Here is a 19,359-nt window from a genome sequence, read left to right as displayed (position 1 = left end):
CCATGAGGACTGGGAGATGGGAGGCAGAGCTTGGGAGGCAACCAGCAAGCACAGAAGCTCTGGAAAACCCCAAGACATCCAGAATCACTCCTGACTCCAAGAAAATGCAACTCTGAAGAGCTGTTTGCTAGAAACTCGCTTTTCAGCAGCGAGCATGAGGGCGAGCAGCTTGTCCACCCTCACCGCAGACACAGGGACAGACTCAGCCCTTTGAGAAAGCCCCGAGAACCACATCCTAAACCCCAACTGGAGGGCAGCCCGTGGGCTCTGAGGGCAGGAGCAGAGGCACTCACGTTGAACTCCTCCCGAAAGAGCTTGTTGTCGTCGGCCATGCGGCGGTTGATCTCCTCCTCCAGCTTGTCCACGGGCAGCGGGGGGTACTTGCGGTTGGTGCTGGGGGAGCGGGCGAGCAGGGGCATGCTCTGCGGCTCTGCAATGACACCCGGGGGTCACAGGGGCCCCCAGCTGTCCCCCGTGCCCAGCACTGCCCACCCACGCCCAGCTGGGCACAGGGACCCCCTGCGCGCCGCCGCTTTGAGGGCTGCCCTCGTGTTTGCGCAGAGTGGTTGGGGTTGGAGGGGATGTTAAAGATCATCTCGTTCCAACGGCTTCCACCACAACAGGTTGCTCTGAGCACGGTGGCACCTGGTTTGTGCCAGCACTGGGGTGGCAGCAGGGCCAGGGCAGGGCCTGTCCCCTGGGCTGGCACTGCTGGGGCACCTCCAGTCCTGGCGGCACTTCTGGGCCCCTTGTGACAAAAAGACTCTGAGGGGCTGGAGCGTGTCCGGGGAAGGGGCCTGGAGCACCAGGAGCAGCTGAGGGAGCTGGGAAAGGGGCTCAGGCTGGAGCAAAGGAGGCTCAGGGGGGACCTTGTGGCTCTGCACAATTCCCTAACAGGAGGGGGCAGCCGGGGGGGTCAGGCTCTGCTCCCAGGGAACAGGGACAGGAGGAGAGGGAACGGCCTCAAGTTGTGCCAGGGGAGGTTTAGAGTGGGATATTTGGATAAATTTCTTCATGGAAAGGGCTGTCCAGCCCTGGCAGAGCTGCCCAGGGCAGTGGTGGAGTCCCCATCCCTGGAGGGATTTAAAAGCTGTGTGGATGTGGCACTTGGAGACAGGGGTCAGTGGTGGCTTGGGCAGTGCTGGGGGAATGGTTGGATTGGATGATCTCAAAGGACTTTTCCAACCCGAAAAAATCAGTAATCCTACAACGATTAACACCCTGGGATCTACACTCTGGCAGAGACAGGACAGGGCACTGAGGACCAAATCATCAATATTGGGGCTGGAGACCACCTTGCTTTGAATTCCAGCTTCTCCCTCCCTCACATGGAAAGTCTGGCACCACCACTGTGGCACAATTCCCAGGAGGGCACAGCAAAGGCAGCTGCTGCCTGTGTTGCTCAGCAAAGCCAGGAAAGGCCATGTGAGGGTTACACCAACACAGCTGAGGGTTTATGAAGTTCACACCTCCGTCTACAGTGATGTGAGACGGGCAGGGAAGGTCTTAGCAGCCAACATAAAACAAAAAAGGTGCTGAATCTCAGTGCTTCCCAGAAGGTGTTCGGTTTATGTGGAAGGAGTGCTGTAAAAGATCTGAACTGAGCTTAAGAGGCCTCTTCAGATCTTAATTTGGTGCCTACATATGGATGGAGATGCACAACTTCAGAGCTTCAGTGTCAGCTCTGGCTCAGAGCTCAGGGGCAGAAGAATTTAGACACAAGGCTTTAAAACGGCATCTGTGCATGCTTAGGAGGTACAAAAATGTTTTTACAATGACAATAAGTGTATTCCCTGCTTTCTCCTGGAAATGTTAGTTCGGTGTCTACAGTCAGCATGAAGATCTGAGTTTTAATCAGAAACCTTCCTAAACTGAAAGAGCAGAGGAATATTTAATTACTCCCCAAAGATGCATTTTTTCAAAAAAGGTTCTTATTTGAGTCAAAGAAATACTGTGAAAACTCAAGAGGAATGTGAAGGGTTTGATTTGGAAGTGATCACCCATTTTAATATCAACCACTTGAGGGCACACATTTAGTCACTGGAATGAAAGCTGGGAAATAAACCTTGATCCTATAAAAGCATGCTGAAACCATGGAAAACGTGGAACAAGGAGATCAGGAAACAACAACAACAACAACAACAAAAACAGAAATTAAAAAATATTTGCCTACAAAACCACGAGGTGGGAGAGACTCTGTGTGGCACCAGGTGGACTCACCTGTATCGTCTGTCCTGCCGTTGGACAGACGGAAGGAGTTGGAGTGGCTCCCTGCCTGCTTGTATTTCTTGAACCTGCCAGAGAATTGGAGTGGAAAAGTCAGTAAATACCCACCAGGAAGCCCAGGTCCCCTCCCAGATGAGAGATGCCAGGGTGTCCCACACTTTCTCATGGCTTCAGGAATTAGCTGGTGGGTCCAGGAGGCTGCAGGACCTCTAAAATCCTGCCTGTGGGCAGAGCTTCTCACTGAGCACATCTGGAACAGCTGCAGGAGCCCAGAGTGAGGTGGAAGCCAGGAGAAGCTTTAAGGGTGCTCGCTCTGGAGGACACCCCAAGGAGTTCCTGCTCCCTGGGCTGATCCTGCAGAGAACATAAAGCCCAGGTTGATCCATCCTGCAGCAAAGCCCTGCTCCATGTGCTTTTAACTTGGAGCAGCTGCTCATGCTCCCTTTGCCTGATATTCAGAGTTTTGCTGAATCACTGGGCAGGGAACACAAACCCTTTTTTCCAGGGCTGGAAGCCAGGTGGGAAGGACTCAAACTCTGCTGCTGCCGAACTCCTGAGGCAAAACTCTCCTCAGGTTTACTGCTGTGAGGGCAGGCCTGGAGCCAGGAGACAGGGAAGTTTTCCACTGCTAAGGAAATTGTTCTCTCTTTTTTTAATTGTTTTTTTTAAGACTTACCTAATCATCGAACTGGTGAGTAAATTAAAATGTCTACTGCAGGTGAATAAAGACCCTCTTAGTTATGCTTTCAGGAGCTGGGAATGCTTCATTTTGAGCAGGGCAGATGCTTGGATTTTAAAAAATGAACCTAAGAAGGCTTTATTGTGCTGTAACTCTAATTACAGCATCACCTAACACTCCTCACAAGCTCCTGCCATTCACAGGGAAAGGTGCACAGGGACCATGTCCAGGTTTGGTACCCAAAGCAGAGCTTGGGTGTTGGATCCTGCTTGATATCAAGATGGGAATCAAGGAGGAACACATGGAAAGCACTTTGTGGCTGTGCTCAGCCTCCCTGCATTACTCAATCCATCACCTGCAGCCTCGCAAGGAAACCTCACCTGCTTTTCCCCACACTGACAGGGCTTCAGCTCATTCTACCCCACTAAAATGTGACATTTTGAGAGGCAGAACAGGAATTCCCCACACGAGGAGCAGCTTTGCAGAGAAAGGAATAAGCATCATTCACCAGATAACCCCAAACATCATTTTCATTCATTGTCCTTACAGGTTTCTTTTCAAAGCACCAGCTGTGTCAGCCTTTAGCCTGGGAGACAGCACAAAAGGCTCATTCCTGTTCATTCAGGAATTGTTTCTGTCAAACAAGGGAATCCAGCATTAAAGCAGCTCTTACCTCAACATGTACAGAACAATAATAATAAATACTATGACTAGGAGGGAGGACAGGGCCACCATCACAGCTATAATTGGAGTCTCATCTGCAAGAGGAAGAGAAAGGTGTGGTTATGGACATGGGAAAACATCCAGAGCCATCATTTAACAGGGCAGAGTTCTACAATTCCTGCTTGAAAACCAATTCTGTTGATGATATTAGCAATAAAAACAGAATGAATAATAAATAGTATTAAGTGATGTTGCATTTTTTCAGTCTGAGAGTGAAGACAGCAAAGGACCTGAGTGAGCACCACGTGCCTCAGACACTTGCAGGTCAGATTAAAACCTGAAACCACCACTCAGAGCACCTCAATCTTCTCCAAGGGCTGCTCACTGTGAAGTTGTGACCTTGCAGATGAAAATGGTGATGGAGAAATTTGGGACTGGGCTATTTTTGGGGGTTTCTTCTGCACAACTGAATGTGTGCACGGTGGCCCAGCAGCCACGAGTAGAAATATCCTCTGTCAGCTGGTGATCCACAAAATTTTCTGCCTGAGACTTTAGGGTCCAGAGAAGTTCCTAACAGACCCATGAGTTTGATATAATGTGATAAGGAACTTTTTATTAACATGGGTGAAAACAGTGGCCTCTGTAGGATCCCACAGACACTACATTTGTAACACCACCACGATTTTGCTTCCAGTTCCTTGTCAAACAGGACAAGAGGGCAAAGCTTCCTGCTGCACCTGGGATCTGAATGCCCTCAGGGTGAGATTTGGTGTGAACCAGGCTGCCCAGAGGAGCTGTGGCTGCCCCATCCCTGGAACTGTTCAAGGCTGGATGGGGCTTGGAGCAACCTGGGCTAGTGGAAGGTGTCCCTGCCCATGGCAGGGGGTGGAACTGGATGAGCTTTAAGGTCCCTTCAACCCAAACCATCCCGTGATTCTGTAATTATAGAGTAATTTGGGTTGGATGTGACCTCCAAAGATCATCTAGTCCCACCCCCTACTCTTTCCTGCCTGGAAATACAGAGTTTAGAGGGCAGGAGATGTCAGACACTGCCAGGCCACCGAGTGTGGCCCAATCTGGCTCCCTTGCAGAAGCTCCTCAAGGGCAGGTACCTCACAATTCCCTTGCAAAACCACTTAGATTAGTCTGAAACATTCCCATCCTCCAGACCCACAGCAGATTTTTTTCCTTTAAATAAGCCATTTGTATCCTGTGCTGGAGGTCGGTGAATCAGTGGTTGGTGCTGGCAAATCACCCAGCTGGCTTGGAAGCCAAGCAGCTCCAACCAGGGAGGAGAATGGCCCTGAAGGGCATTTTTTCACATAAATGTGGATGCCAGCCATGCCAGCTGGGGTTATTTCCATTTTTCATCAGCTCCTTCCATCTGAGAGGGCCACCACACCGTGTCTACACAGCCCCAAGAAGCTGCAGGCCACGACCCCTCTTCCCACCTGCTGTGCATCCATTTCCCTGCAGATTCCTACTCCATGTGTCTCACCAATTTCAACCAGCAGATTTCCTTGGGTGGGGTTTATTTTGTCCATCTCTGAGCTACCCAGGGGCACTCTGATTATATTTCTGTGTTTGTCCCTCTGTGGTGTGAGGCCTGGGAAAGTTATTTCTATTAAAACATGTGATTTTTGTGTAACGATTTCAAGGCAATGACCTGGTGTGGCAAATAAAAAAAAATTTAAATTATCCTCGTTTTGCATGTCTTTGTCCTTTCCATCTACTGCCCTAATGCACTGGCATCTCCCACAGCCCAAAAGGAATTTATTGGGAATTCTGCCTCCTGCACACCTCAATAGGTGCCTGAGCCTTGGCATTCCCCACCTTGACTCTTTCCAAAAGCAAGAACAGGTTGGTCTTGGCCCAACCACAGCCGGCCCTGGCCTCTCAGGGAGACCTCTGAGCACAGCCACCACCTTCATCCTGGCTGCAGGAGTGGAAGGAGAGCTGCCTTGCCAAAACCTGTGGTGTTAAGTCACCGCTGGATCATTTTTGCCTGCCTTGGCTGGAGTTAAGCTCAGCCTAACCAGTGCTGAGCCAGGCTAGAGCCGCGGGGCAGCGGTGGCTGGGGATTTGTGAGAGAGGTGTGATTTGTGGGCAGGGGTGGCTCTGGCAGCAGGATGCAGATTTGGGGGCAGGAGTGGCTCTGGCAGCAGGGTGCAGGGAGTTTGGAGGGTTTGGGGGTTTTCTTGCAGCCGTTCTTTTGACACATCTGGTGGGATGAGGAGTTGGAGCTCTCCCACTGCTAAGGGCTCACCCAGCAAAGCCCAGGCAGGAAACGAGCTGGATGGTCCCCAGCTGCTCCCTCCCTGCCCTGCCAGCCCTGCTGAGCTGTGCCAACCCCCCACAGCTCCTGCCCTGCTCCAGCCTCAGCCTGAGGGTTTCACGTTGGCAATTCACTTGGAAAAGGGACAAGGATTCAACCCTCAGCTCCCACGGCGCTGGAGCACCCACCATAGTCCAAAGCTTGGAAGGCTGGTTAAATCTCATCAGGATGGTTAAATCTTGTCCTGGCTCCTCTGAGGAGCCACCAAACCCTCCTCTGGTGCTGGGGATCATGTCCCAGCTGGAGGCAGAGGTGCTCTGTAGGGGTTTATAGGCTGTTCCCTGCAGAAGAGAGAAACCCATCCCTGCTCACAGCTGGCAACATCTGCCCACAAAACCAGGCACAGAATGGTTTGGCTTGGCAGGGACCTTAAAGATCATCCCATTCCACTCCCTGCCATGGGCAGGGACACCTTCCACCATCCCAGGTTGCTCCAAGCCTGGTTTGGACACTTCCAGGGATCCAGTAGCAGCCTCAGCTCCTCTGGGCACCCTGTGGCAGGGCCTCACCACCCTCACAGGGAAGAGTTTCTTCCCAATATCTAATCCAAACCTACTCTCACTTTAGAAGCCATTCCCCCTTGTCCCATCACTCTATGCTCTTGCAAAAGGTCCCTTATTAATATCAGCAATATTAATATAAATCTTGTTAGGAAGTCAGATGTATTCCAGTTTCTTGTTTCTTTGCTCTCAGGAGCAGGGATGAATGACAGCAGAGAGAGCATCAAATCAGACCTAAGCCAGGCCAGATCTGAGGGAATTACACTGAGCATTTCTACAGAGACTTGGCCACAATTTCAAACGAGTTCCCTCGGACCTGCATCCCTTTCATTGCCTCTGCTAAATGTGTGCTGCCAGTCAGTGCTGCAGAGCATCTGCCTGTTCCCTGCACCATCAGTGGGCTGGGTGAGCCAGGCGCTGTGAGCAGCACAAGGCAGAGTTTGCAAAGCTGCAACACCCAGCTCCTTCCTCCAGGTGGGAGCCAGCCCGGCTCTGCCCGCTCCTGGAGTGCTAAAGCCATGAGTAATTGCAAATATTCTGGTAGAGATGCCAGTTTGCAGAGCTGAGAGATGGAAAAACGTCCCTAAAGTGCTGTTCTCTTACAAGAAATGGATTGGTGTTACTGCTTGCCAACAGAATGAAGGAGAATAATAATTATTCCCATCATCTGCAGGACGGGTTTGGATCAAATTGCATAAGTCACAGTCAATAAAGACAATTCAGGAGAAAAAAAAAACAAAAACAAAAGGAAATTTCCTGAATGGCTTCTTAGACTTTGGTCATCCAGCTCTAGGGACATGCTGACATTCTCAAAGCAGGAACAATTTGTATCTAATAGGAGATGTACAAATTGGAATGGGATTGTTTTGCTCTAAAAAGAAAAGCCCAACAGAAATTAAGATATCAGCATGTCACCAGCTCCTCTAAAGAGCTTGGGAGGCCTTGTAAAAGCACATTTGGAAGTCCTAAGGAGAGCTCTCTGATAGCAGAACACTTCTGGAAATGTTTTTACTGACTAAAGAGCAATGAAATATAAAATTCTTACCTCTTCTGTCAGAGTTACCTGTAGGAAAAGAAAACAAAAGTCTCTTAGCAACAAAAGGAACAAGACATTTTAATAAGTCAGGAAGGATCAAAGACCAAGACAGGAACAAATTTAGTAACTCTGATCATCTGCCCGTAAATCTTTCCTTTAAAACACCAGCTATAAAGCCAGGATGTTAAAATGAATTTCTGAGTAAGGGAAAAGGAACAAATCCTGAGTTTTTATCAGCAGAACAGGGAGCTGAAGCCAAGCTTTAACACAATAAACACAACTTACTGTTTAAACCCATAACCAGCAAGTCACTGGTGCAATTCATTAGCACTTAAACACCAAGAGATAACACTGGTGCATAATTTTAAGAGAGTGGCTGAGCCAAGAGTTCAATTAAGAGCAGCTGGGCTCAGGGATGGGGGCGAGGAGCATCCAAGGAAAAGTCTCTACCTGCTGGGTTGGATGTCTCATCCAGAGGACACCGGAACAAACCCGTGCCAGGGAGAGCAGAGCCCGGCTCTCCTGGGGCAGTGCTGCTGGCACGGGCACCCTGTGGCCATGATCTGTGTGTGAAGAGCTGCAGTGCAGGGCTGAGGCCAACCCTGGTGGGTTTGGATGTGGAGGAACTGCCTGTACAACGTGTGACCTTGTGCCCCAGTCCCCTTTGTGAGCACCACTTAATTCTTCCATGACTAGCACCCGCATTTCCTGTTAAATCTAATGGCAAGGGCAGCCCTAGCACTGATTTTGCCCCTTGACAAATTACTTGAGATAAAGGAAGAATTAGGTTTGGTCATTTGTTCTCAGGGCTGCCATCAAGTGAGAAGCCACTTCTGGCCTTGATGGTGCAATGGCCAACGTGTCATGGCACACACCAGGTAACCCAAGCCACAAAAAGGCAGAAGAAACACAAAAATAATAAATTCAGTCCCCCCCCCTCACCCCCAGCAGACATCATATTACAAAATCCAGGTATTAGCAGCACTTAAGGCTTTTTCCTCCATCTCTCTCATTTGAAGGCTACATTTACTCCAGACTTGCCCCAAACTTGTGTCTAAGGCTATGCTGGACTCCTTCACTCTGCAAAAAAGGATTTGTGTTGGGAAGGAACCTGGATGAGCTCAGGGGTGGCAGAACACTCTGAAAGCTGGGTTGTGAACTTCCTTCAGCCACATCCCTTCCTCTGCTGGTAGCAAAGACAACTTCACTGCAGCTTCACGGGCTGTGGCTTCCAAAGATTCCCAGAGGAAGAGGGCACACACATCTCACAGATGTGCAGAGATACCCAACACCCAACATCCCTTGGGAAATTGGTTGAGGAATATACACTTGACACCTCCCTGCATTAACTCCACCATTATCTTGTTTCAGCGTTTCCTACCCCACCACCAAGTCATCAATCCTGCTTTCCCACTTAATCCCAAGGTCTAGCAGGCACTGCCATCTTCCTGTTGCAACTTGGAGACATGCAGTACCAAAACTGGGTCTCAAACAATACAGTGAGCAAGCCATGGCTGAAGAGTCACAGCTCAGCAAAGATTTCTGGTCACTGCAGCCTCTTTTTGCCTGATTTTTCACTCTTAACCTGCACTGAGCAGCCAACCTACACTTCATGGGGCCACTTTCCTGATGTGCCAAGAGGGGAATGAGATCAGGATGGCATCAGAGACAACTCTCTCTCATCTGGACTTTTCAAAGATTAAAATCACCCAAGTGATGGGTAAAAATGATAATGTAAGGAGAGAATCAGAGAATAGTTTGGGCTGGAAGCAAAGATTCTCTAGTGCATCTGTGGATATCTTTCACTAGATAATCTTGGCCTAACCCTTTGGTCAGATAAATCTCTTCTGATCTGGGCCATTCAGGGAGTTCTATTGTTTCATATCACCATGGAATTGGCCCCAAGGTGTTTTTTTTGCTCCATTTTGCTCAGCAAAACAAAAGAAGAGCAAAGAAACAAACCCAGAGGCAGGGTGGCCTGGAGAAGAAGAGGTGGGGGAGGTGCCTACCATTGTGGGAAGCAGAAGAGGTCTCCTGTGTTGTCACCACCATGCTGAAATTCCTCTCTGTCGTCTCTGCCTCCGTGCTGGGGACAGTGGTGCGTGGAGCCGACGGCGTCACGCTGGGGAGCAGGGACAGGGCTGGAGGCACAGGCACGGTTGTCCCCGGGGTGGAGGAGATGTTGAGGCTGCCAGTGGTGGTGCTGGGGGAGATCCTGGCAGCTGTGGTTGGAGGAGGCTTTGGCGCCGTGGTAGAAACAGTCCCTGGAGTGCTCATGTTGAGCCTGCTCGTGCTCGGCGTGGTCCCATCTTCAGGACCTGGTGTGGGAGCTTTGGTGGGGCTCCTGGGGGAGGTGGACACTGTTGTGGGTGGCTCTGAGAAGGGAAAAGCACAGGGGAACCTCTGTGAGATTCTTTTCTGTGACACGGAGGGGTTTAGATGCTGAAGATTCATGTGACTGCAACTATAAGGATAAAACAACCAACAAATCCCGAGCGCAGGACAGGGAATGCTCTGCACAGCAGGTGATGCAAATGTCATAAAAATATAACCTCAGCAGGTGCTATTTATGCTATTAGAGCCCCTGGACATGAGGATCAGTATCAGTCAGGGGTAAAACCTGTGGGCCCCATTTATGAGCACCCAAAGCTCACCAATACCCTCTTCCCAATACTTTGTTACAGCTACGTGGAGGGCAGGAGGAATAAGACACTGAGCATGTTCACCCTCACTCCTCTGATCCTAAAGATGGGATAAAGGAGAGATGAGGAGCACAGCTTACCTGTTGTAACGTTGTTAGCACCTACACTTATCAGGCCACTTCCGAGCAAAAGGAGAAAGAACCACAAATCCATGTTGACCTGGGGAAGAAAGCATAGAACACTTATTTAAACCCTCAGGCAACATCATCCCAAAATAATCCAAGGTGGGGGATGTCGCTGTGCATCTTGTAGAGCTGGGAAGGAGGAGCAGAAGCGTGGCTGGAGTCCCTGCAGACATCTGGATGGGAAGGATTTATGGGTGTGTTCATATGACCCCAATGGGAGAGCACATGGAGAGATCCCAGTCTGGTGGAGCAGCAAAGGTGTCCATGGATGAAGCGGGGAATGGGTGAACTGTGGGAGAGCATGAGAGGAACAAGCTGAGCACTAAAACCAAGTAGCTGGTCTTAAAGGAGATTAATAAATTCTTCATATAGTGGTCTGCAAATGACTGCACTTTGAGCAAACTCAGGTGAAATTTAGGTGAAGACCATGGCAAAGAGCCTTGATCTCAAACTCCCCAGAATCAGAGGCAGGAATGACGGAGAGGTCAGCTCCCCCTGGCTCACTGACACCTGAAATGTAACTGGGCAGGGGCAGAACACTCAGCTCCACTCAAACCCCGTTGGATTCCCTGTGTGTGTGGACAGAACAAACACCCACAAATAATCCAAGAAGATCAGCAAGCTCAGGCTGCACACCCGTACTGTCCGTGCTTCCCAGGAAACGTCCAGCAAAATTACAGGACGATGACATCAGTAAAATCATTTCCCCCCAGCCCTTTTAAATACAAGATTTTTATGCTGATTTCTTTCCTCTGGAGACCTCAGAAAGCTCCTGAGAAGCTGCTATCATTATCTCCTCCCAAACACCTACGGATCCAGAGGCCCAGAGCTGTGAGATATCATCGTGCTGGCCAGGACAGAGCCCAGAGCTGCCAAGCCCAGACCAGCATGTGGCCACAGGGCCTCCCAAGGATGGGCAAATACCTCTCCTCTGCTCCGAGCCCAGAGAGGGCTCAGAAACAGCTCTGCTCCGTGCCATGGGCCGGCAGCTGCCACACGACTCCCATCCTTCAGGCTTTTGTCCCGTGTCCAGTTGCATCTCCAGGATCTCCCGGGAGAGAGCTGCGAGATCTCGCTGCCAAGTCAACCTGAGGTGCTGCCAAGAATGGGTTTTATTCCCTCCCCCTCTAATAGATCTTGTGTTGTTTGTGCTTCTTCTATTCATTTAAATCTGCTTCATCTAGACCCATCCCAAACTCCGGGCAGAAGGACAACGCTGAAGTCATCCACGCACTGGAAACGGTATCAGCAATACAAGATCCTCCCACCCCACCCGGGAGTATCCTCCCACCAGCACCACCTACTTACATGTTTTTCCTCCCCCTCCAAAAGAAAACCTGGCAAAAATCGACCTTACTCAGTGACCAAAAGGTCAGACAAACCCTGAACCAGAAGGAAACCAAGCTCTGGAGATAAGAGCTTTCCGTAGGCTCCGTCCGTGGCCAGCCCTGCTGCTGCAAGCTGTGCAGGGCTTTCTCCAAGGGTCCCACTGGTGTGAGCAGTCAGCATTCCAGAGGGTTTCATCACCAGTTAAAATATCTGTCTGCATGAATTTGAACTGATTCAGTCCTCCTGTCACTGGTGAGAGCAGCACTGGTCCTGCAATGCCTCCCCCAGGCTACGCTCCAGGGTGGGATGTGGGGAAAAACCCACAACCAGTAGTTGGATGCTTTGATGACATGTTCCACTCTTGCTGATTAACACACCTCACAGCTGCCTGCCAGAGTCTGAGATGAGCCTGGTCTACACAGGTTTGGCTTTGGGGAGAAAATCCAATATTTATAAGGAATAAATTCTTCCCTGTGAGGGTGGGCAGGCCCTGGCACAAGTTGCCCAGAGAAGCTGTGGCTGCCCCTGGATCCCTGGAAGCATCCAAGAACAGGTTGGACAGGGTTTGGAGCAACCTGGTCTAGTGGAAGGTGTCCCTGCCCATGGCAGGGGTTGGAACTAGATGGTTTTTAAGGTCCCTTCCTACCCAAACCATTCCATACCTCTATGATCTTTGTAACTCGCTGCAGGAGGCAGATTGTCCAAGCATTCCACTATAGAATCCAACAGAAATAAGGTGCTCATCCTGATGGGACCTGCCTGCAAAAGCAGGAGGAAGTTAAGCCCACACTGAAACTCCAGAGAATGGAAATGAAGGCACTAAGATGCTCTGAAAACCTCGCAAGGGCTGATGAAAGCACCAAGGTCTCGTCATCGCAACCACTTCCTTCGCTGGGAGCCCATCACTGCCACAGCAAGGACACAATGGCAAGGGAAAGGGAAAGGCTTTGATCTTCTGGAAATACTGCTAGGAAAAAAGTGACCACTTGCTGTATTTTGATGAGTATTTGCACAGAAACACCATTCACGAAGGTGGATGTGGCTCCTTTCTGTTTCTCCAACTTGTTTCTCAAAGCAAGAGTTCCCTTTCATTTGAGGTCCCCATTCATTTGGGATCCCCATTCACTTGGGATCCTGTTCATTTGGGATTCCCATTCCTTTTGAATTCTGCTCATTTGGGATCCCATTCACTTGGGATGCCCAGTCATTTGGGATTCCCATTCATTTGGGGTTCTGTTCGTTCGTGATCCCGCTCATTTGGAATCCCATTCATCTGGCGCTCCCATTCATTTAGTATCCCATTAATTTAGGGTCCCTAATCACTTCGGGTCCTCATTCATTTGGGATCCCATTCATTTAGGATCCCCATTTATCTGGGATCCCACTCATCCCATTTCTGCTCCCGTTCCAGGCAAGCTGTGCCAGAGCCTCCCCACATCCTCACCACACTTTCCCTTGATATCAAAGCAGGACACAGAGGGTGGGAGGAAAGAAGGAAAAGCTGTGAATCTTTTCTCTGCTCCCTATTATAGGGAAATAACCCACAAAGGATAAAAGAGCTTGGGCTTATTTCCATGACAGTGATTGCTACACGGATGAAAGCTACGGGAGATTCCTGGACTAGCTGCAAAGCCCCTTTGGGATGGTGGGATGATCACAGAATCATTTAGGTTGGAAAAGACCCTTGAGCTCATCAAGTCCAGCCATCAACGAGGGTCCCTCCTTCGCTGAGCCGGCAGCGCGGCTCCGATGCCCTGGGATTACATCAGCGGGCAGGGAGCTCTAAACCCCCCTTGATTCTACATTTAATCAGTTCATTGATCCATGAGTGGATTGCAGGAGGAGAAAAGGCTTGGCAAGGGGAGATAATGCTGGATTTCCCCGAGCCTTGCCCCGCTTTCATGAACGGAGCTGGATGCGGGCGGTCCACGCAGAACCTGAGTTTTTATGGCTTTATTGCTGTGACTGTCAGAAGGAATGGGATGCTGGGAGCATCCCAGCTTGCCGTGCACATCATTACCCAAAAATCCAAATCCCAGGAGCTGCTCCTGTGACCGGCAATCAGCTGCCAGAGCTGCTTTATCACCTTAAAACTGGATCCGGAGCAGGGAGCAGGCAAAGAGCCCTGCGCCAGGGGAGGGCTGTGCCAGCCCAGCTCCCAGTTCCCAGCCCCTGCTCTTAAACACTCCCTATTCCCAAAAGCAGCATAAATAAATGCCAGCGGTTCGCCGTTCCTCGCTCCTTAACATAAAAGGCCTTGGGAGTCCTACCCCAAAGCTGGAGAAACCTGAGTCTCCCTTCCCCCTCGGCTCCCTCCCTGCTGGTTTCGGAAACGGAGAGGAAATACTTGTAATGTTATCAACATAAACACAGCTCTTGGCCGGCTGCAACATCCTGCGAGCTCTGCAGAAAAACACCCTGACGTCAGGGCGCCGGCTCTGCCCAGGAGAAAGGAGCCGGCTCCGGCACCGCTGCTCCGGAGGGTCGGGATGCTCGGCATCGTGGCTTTGTTTGAAACCTTCTTTTTCAAAGATCAGGGCAGGAAACCTTGATAACTGTCACTGGTGTGCCCATAAATATTACATAGATCTGTATTTTTAGACAGATAGATATGTATATATATGTGTGTGTATATATATAGATAGTGCATGTGCACTGCGCTCTTCCATAAACTGCTCGGGATCTTCCTTATAGGAAAGGCTGGATTTTAAGCTGCAGGATGTATGTTTTAAAAGAAGCAGATCTTGTCAAGATGATTGATGCCAGAGGGGGCAAAAAATAAAGGAAATAATCTCTTTATAAAGTAATAAGTGGCTTCAAAATGCGTGTGCTGGTGCTACAGCGGGGGTCAGGCTGCAGGATCACCCCGCCGCGCTTCCAGAATGCAAAGAATTAGTGTTTATAGCTGCAGAAACTGCCCAGATCCAACCCGGATACAGCCGTCCACAATCAAAGGCAGGATCTACCCCCACCTCTGACATATTCCTAATTCCTGGAAAATGAGGCAATCTTTTTCTGTGTGCAGTGAGGAGACACAACCTGAATTCTAACCAGCTTTCCCGGGACCCCAGCAATCCCTGCTGTCATCAGGAGGATGCTGAAAGGCAGTGGCTCAACTGAGACTGCCTGACTGCCTCATGCTGGCTCCAACTGCAGTGAAAAATAAAAATAATATTCAGTTTTCCTTTTTATTTGTTGGCAGGGGGAAAGGGTGCAGAACTGGGAGCAAGGTTGGCTCTTTGAAGCAGCTCACAGTAGGGCGAGAACAAGTATGAGCATAAAGAAAGGGGAAAAAGGTCATTTTTTTATTCTTTTTGGTGGCAGCAAGCCATCACCATGGCTCAGCCACCCTGGAAAACAAACCTGCCATTCCCTCTCCCCCTCCCTGCTCCTTTAAAATCCTGTTTGTGGATTTCCAGCCTCTCACTGGAGCTGTGATCCATGGCAGAGTAGTTTGTCCAACAGCAGGGCGACTTCATCATAACCCCAAACCTCTCGTGCTGGATGAGATGCAAAGGATGTAAAAACACACATGGAATAGCCGAGGGCTGTGGCGAGTTGGCCATCACAGGGAGAGAAGAATTGAATTTAGGGAGGAAAAAGGGTTTTGTTGCACTAAAGTGCAGTGACTAATTCCTCGCATGTGTCTCTGAAGCTGAAGCGAGGCCTTTGATGTGTCACTGAAAATTATTCCCCCACCCTCTGCTTTTCCACTCTTCACCAGAAAAGATGAATCACAGCAGCCATTCACCCTTTCTGAAAATCCATTTAGTTTTCTTCTTTTTATTTTTTCTTCTTTTAAATAAACAGGCGGCTTCCACATGAGCGACAGCCCCTGAACGGAACGGGGCAGGAGGAAGAGGATGAGCCTGTGGGAAGGGCCTGGAGTGTGGCTTTCTCCACCCACTCAACCTTCCACAAATCACTGCTTTCCTGCACATCAGGATTTGCTCATGGCATGGTTTGGAAGGCACCTTAAAGACCATCCAGTTCCAACCTCCTGCCATGGGCAGGGATACCTTCCAGTCTCCCAGGCTGCTCCAAGCCCCGTCCAGCCTGGCCTTGGACACTTCCAGGGATCCAGGGGCAGCCACAGCTTCTCTGGGCACCCTGTGCCAGGGCTTTAACAACCTCACATTAATGAATTTTTTCACCTAATTCTGCCTTCTGGCGGTGTGAAGCCATTTCACCCTGTCTCATCACTCCAGGCCCTTGTCCCAAGTCCCTCTCCAGCTCTCCTGGAGCCCCATTAGGCACTGGAAGGTGCTTGAAGGCCTTCCTGGATCCTTCTCTTCTCCAGGGAACACTCCCAGCTCCCCCAGCCTGGCTCCAGAGCAGAGGAGCTCCAGCCCTTGGAGCATTTTCACATCCTTCAGTCCAACAGGTGAGCACACACTCATCTTACCAAGAGCACAATACGTGCAAGGAGGGAACCCAACCCTCTTCCCACCTGGATTTCTGGGCACCCAGAAATATCTGTCACTGTTAGGATGATGATAAAAACTGCAGGTCTGAACCAGGATGAGCCTTTCCTGTGAATATGAACTTTAGTGAGATGTTAACCCACCCCATGGTGATCCTCTCTCAAAGCCCCCCTGGCAGCAGCAGCCACGTGTGCAAAGCCATTGTGGGGGGATGGAGAGAATCAGGTGTTCACCAGCCAGAACATGGAAGGAGGTTCCCCAAGCAGGTCCAGGGAGGGGATCCTGCCCCTCTGCTCAGCACTGCTGAGGCCACACCTGGAGCAGCGGGTCCAGTTCTGCCTCCCCAGGACAGGAGGGACATGGACAGACTGGGGAGAGCCCAGTGAGGGGACTGGAGCATCTCTGCTCTGAGGAAAGGCTGGGAGAGCTGGGACTACTCAGCCTGGAGAAGAGAAGGCTCCGGGGGCCTCATCCCTGTCCATCAACACCTGCAGGGAGGGTGCAGAGAGGACGGAGCCAGGCTCTAGCCAGTGGTGCCCAGGGACAGGACAAGGGGCCATGGGCACAAACTGACCACAGGAGGGTCCCTCTGAACATCAGGGAACACGTTTTGGCTGTGGGGGTGACCAAGTGCTGGCACAGGTTGTCCAGGGATGTTGTGGAGTGTCCTTCCTTTGAAATATTCAAAATTTGTCTGGACACTGTCCTGTGCAACCGGATCTGGCAGCTCTGCTGGTGTGGGAGGTTGGATCAGGTAACTTCCAGAGGTTCCTTCCAAAGTCTATCACTGTGATTCTGTAACTGACTGTCCTGCAAACTTTTCAAAAAGCAAAGCTGCTGGGATTGAAGCTCATAGTGGAATAAGAAAGCACCCAGCACTGAGTAGGAGATCCCTACACTGTGCAGGCTGTTGGAAGGGATACACAAGTATCACCAAGTCCAGCTCCTGATCCTGCACAGGACAACCCCAAAAATCACACCATGTGCCTGAGAAAAATCACACCATGTGCCTGAGAAAAATCACACCATGTGCCTGAAAGCATTGTCCAAACACTTCTGGAACTGAAAAATAAACTGATGAGATTTTCAGCAAAAAAACCCAGAGAAAAACAATAAATGTGGGTGTTTTTGGGACACGAAATAGTTCAATTTCCTACAAAGATGCAGAAATGTTGACAGTGGGTACCAGTCACTGAACCACAGAATGGTTTGGTTTGGAAGGGACCCTAAGGATCATGCAGTTCCAACCCCCACAATTCCTCCTCTGTAACTGGCACGTCAGACCTTACCCTTCGGTATTATCTTGCTTTTAGGAAAGAAATTTGTCCCTGTATGTTTAAAAACAAGCAAATACTAACAAAGAGCCTACAGACTTGATGGTCTCATGCTGAAATGATGGACGTAAAAGCCAGGGGATGAGGCTCCATCCCTGGATGAAGCCAGGAGCAGATCTGCAGCACATCTAAGACCAAGGCCCTTGAGGATCCTTGTCCATGGAGCTGCATGGAAGGGCACCCCTGGCACAGCCTGGAAACTGCCCAAGGTGCCTCGGAGGGGAAGCACTACAAATACAAATTATTTTCCTAATAATAATTTTACTAATAACTCTCATAATTAGAACAGGTTTAATTCGCCCTCAGCCACTCTTTTCTCCTGGTGCCACAGATGTGTGATCGTGGGAATATGTGCCAGTTGCTACTGCAGAATAAACTGGGATGGCTTGGGGAATAAATTATGGATGAGACAGAGGGGATGAAAAGCTTCCTGAGCTTGTAGCAGTGGAGAATGACCAGCTGGAGAGGGTTTCCCAAAGGACAGAGCATCGAGGTGGGACAGGTGAGAGCAAGAGAAGGGGAAGTTTTGAGAAGGAGAGCAGTGAGCCAAGCCTGAGGGAGCTGTGAGAGCAGGGAGGAGGAAGGTGAAGGACAAACTCCAAGCTGTCACCACGAGGAAGGTGCTGGGACTGGAGGGTTTTTTGCTGCAGGTGAGGGATGGGACGCATCAGAAGCTGTGCTGCAAAAGGGAGAGGGAGGTGAGACCTCCTCTGGGATGATTAACACAGATCTGCTGAAGAAATGCCCTCAGAGCTTGTAAAAACCCCTGGCTAGTATAAGACCACTCTCCTGGTGTCCTTTCCCCATGGGATCAGCACTGCAGCTGCAACACGGCACTGGGAAGTGGAGAACAACCACCGGAGAGGCACGGGAGAAGCTGGCTCAACTTGTTATTCAAAATCATTAATTAATAATCAAAACAAAAAAAGTCAAGGCACACAGGAACATATTTCCTTAAATATTCTATTCTAGGGTGTCCCCTCCGAAGTCCCAGGCGTGTACAAAGGAAACAGGAGCACAGTTCACATTTCAGCTATGAAAAGGACTGGTTGCTTTTGATGGAGGAGTCAGGATGAAGGATGGCCATTATTCAGCATGACAACATCCCTACCTAGCAAGATGCCTCTCGGAGAGAGAGAGGACGGTGCATGGGGAGGAGAAATGAGGCTTAAAATAAAAGAACCCCCCCCCCCCCAAAAAAAAAATAAAAGCCCAGTGTTTGAGCTCAGCCCTTTCTGCAGGACCGGGATGAAGTCCCAGCTCCACACCAAGACTGAGCCGGGAGCGTTCAGGCACTGAGGGCTCGGAGCATCCTACTCAAAACAAAGGTGTCGGAGGGGATCACTCGCATGACAGCCTTAAAATCTCATTACAGAGGCTCAGCCCCAATTAAAATGCATGCGTTCGGTCATGCAGCTTAATCTCCGTGGTTGTGCTTACCCTGAAATCCACCCGGGACACCTGTAGGTGCGGGGAGCAGCCAGCCCGTCCCACGGAGCAGCCCCCGGGCTAAGAAAGTGCCGCGGAGCCGTGAAATCACCGCTTTACCTGCGGTAATTCTGCACCGCTGCTCAGTTCAGCCCTGTTGCCACAGTAACACTTGTGGTGTAGCCGAGATCACTGATTATGAAACTAGGAAAAAAATCAGAGGCTGCTAATTAGGATATACTCCAGTTCTCCAAAAGCTCCATATTAATGACATTACGATTGCGAGCGCAGGGAAAACAGACGCCAGGAAGAATCACCTCGGTCAGCACCCGCGGCCAACAGCTGCTTTTTGGGTCTTTTCTTATAGGCAGGTCTTAAAAATTCAGCCTGAAAATTCCCTGTAAAATCGACTTGTTTTCCTCCTCTTTGAACAAACGTGCAAGACTCGGTGGAACAGTCTTTACTCTTTACATATATTTGCATGTATTAGACTGGGGGAAAAAAAAAAGGTTGAGGATGAGGTACAAATGGTGACAGCCGGAGCGGGGCCAGGGATGCATCCCCTGCATCTCTCATTA

General features: G+C 50.1%; 1 protein-coding gene across 2 annotated transcripts in view; it reads right to left on the bottom strand.

Annotated features, from left to right (window-relative positions):
• Positions 1 to 19,359, bottom strand: part of PTPRA (protein tyrosine phosphatase receptor type A) — a 114,574-nt gene that overhangs the window by 12,270 nt on the left and 82,945 nt on the right. The window contains exons 1-7 of one of the 2 annotated variants that reach the window (XM_069014768.1): positions 18,794 to 18,886; positions 10,222 to 10,300; positions 9,449 to 9,814; positions 7,449 to 7,466; positions 3,579 to 3,663; positions 2,221 to 2,294; positions 294 to 430 (exon numbers count right to left, since the gene is read on the bottom strand). In XM_069014768.1, the coding sequence (XP_068870869.1) occupies positions 294 to 430; positions 2,221 to 2,294; positions 3,579 to 3,663; positions 7,449 to 7,466; positions 9,449 to 9,814; positions 10,222 to 10,294 (753 nt within the window). In that variant the 5' untranslated portion in view covers positions 10,295 to 10,300; positions 18,794 to 18,886. Of the gene's footprint in view, positions 1 to 293; positions 431 to 2,220; positions 2,295 to 3,578; positions 3,664 to 7,448; positions 7,467 to 9,448; positions 9,815 to 10,221; positions 10,301 to 18,793; positions 18,887 to 19,359 lie in introns of those variants that run through there. The other variant, XM_069014766.1, reaches the window with a different exon arrangement.

The sequence above is a fragment of the Aphelocoma coerulescens genome, chromosome 4, assembly GCF_041296385.1.
Source record: "Aphelocoma coerulescens isolate FSJ_1873_10779 chromosome 4, UR_Acoe_1.0, whole genome shotgun sequence".
NCBI classification, from domain to species: Eukaryota; Metazoa; Chordata; class Aves; order Passeriformes; family Corvidae; genus Aphelocoma; species Aphelocoma coerulescens.
This window is presented reverse-complemented; position numbering and strand designations above follow the sequence as displayed.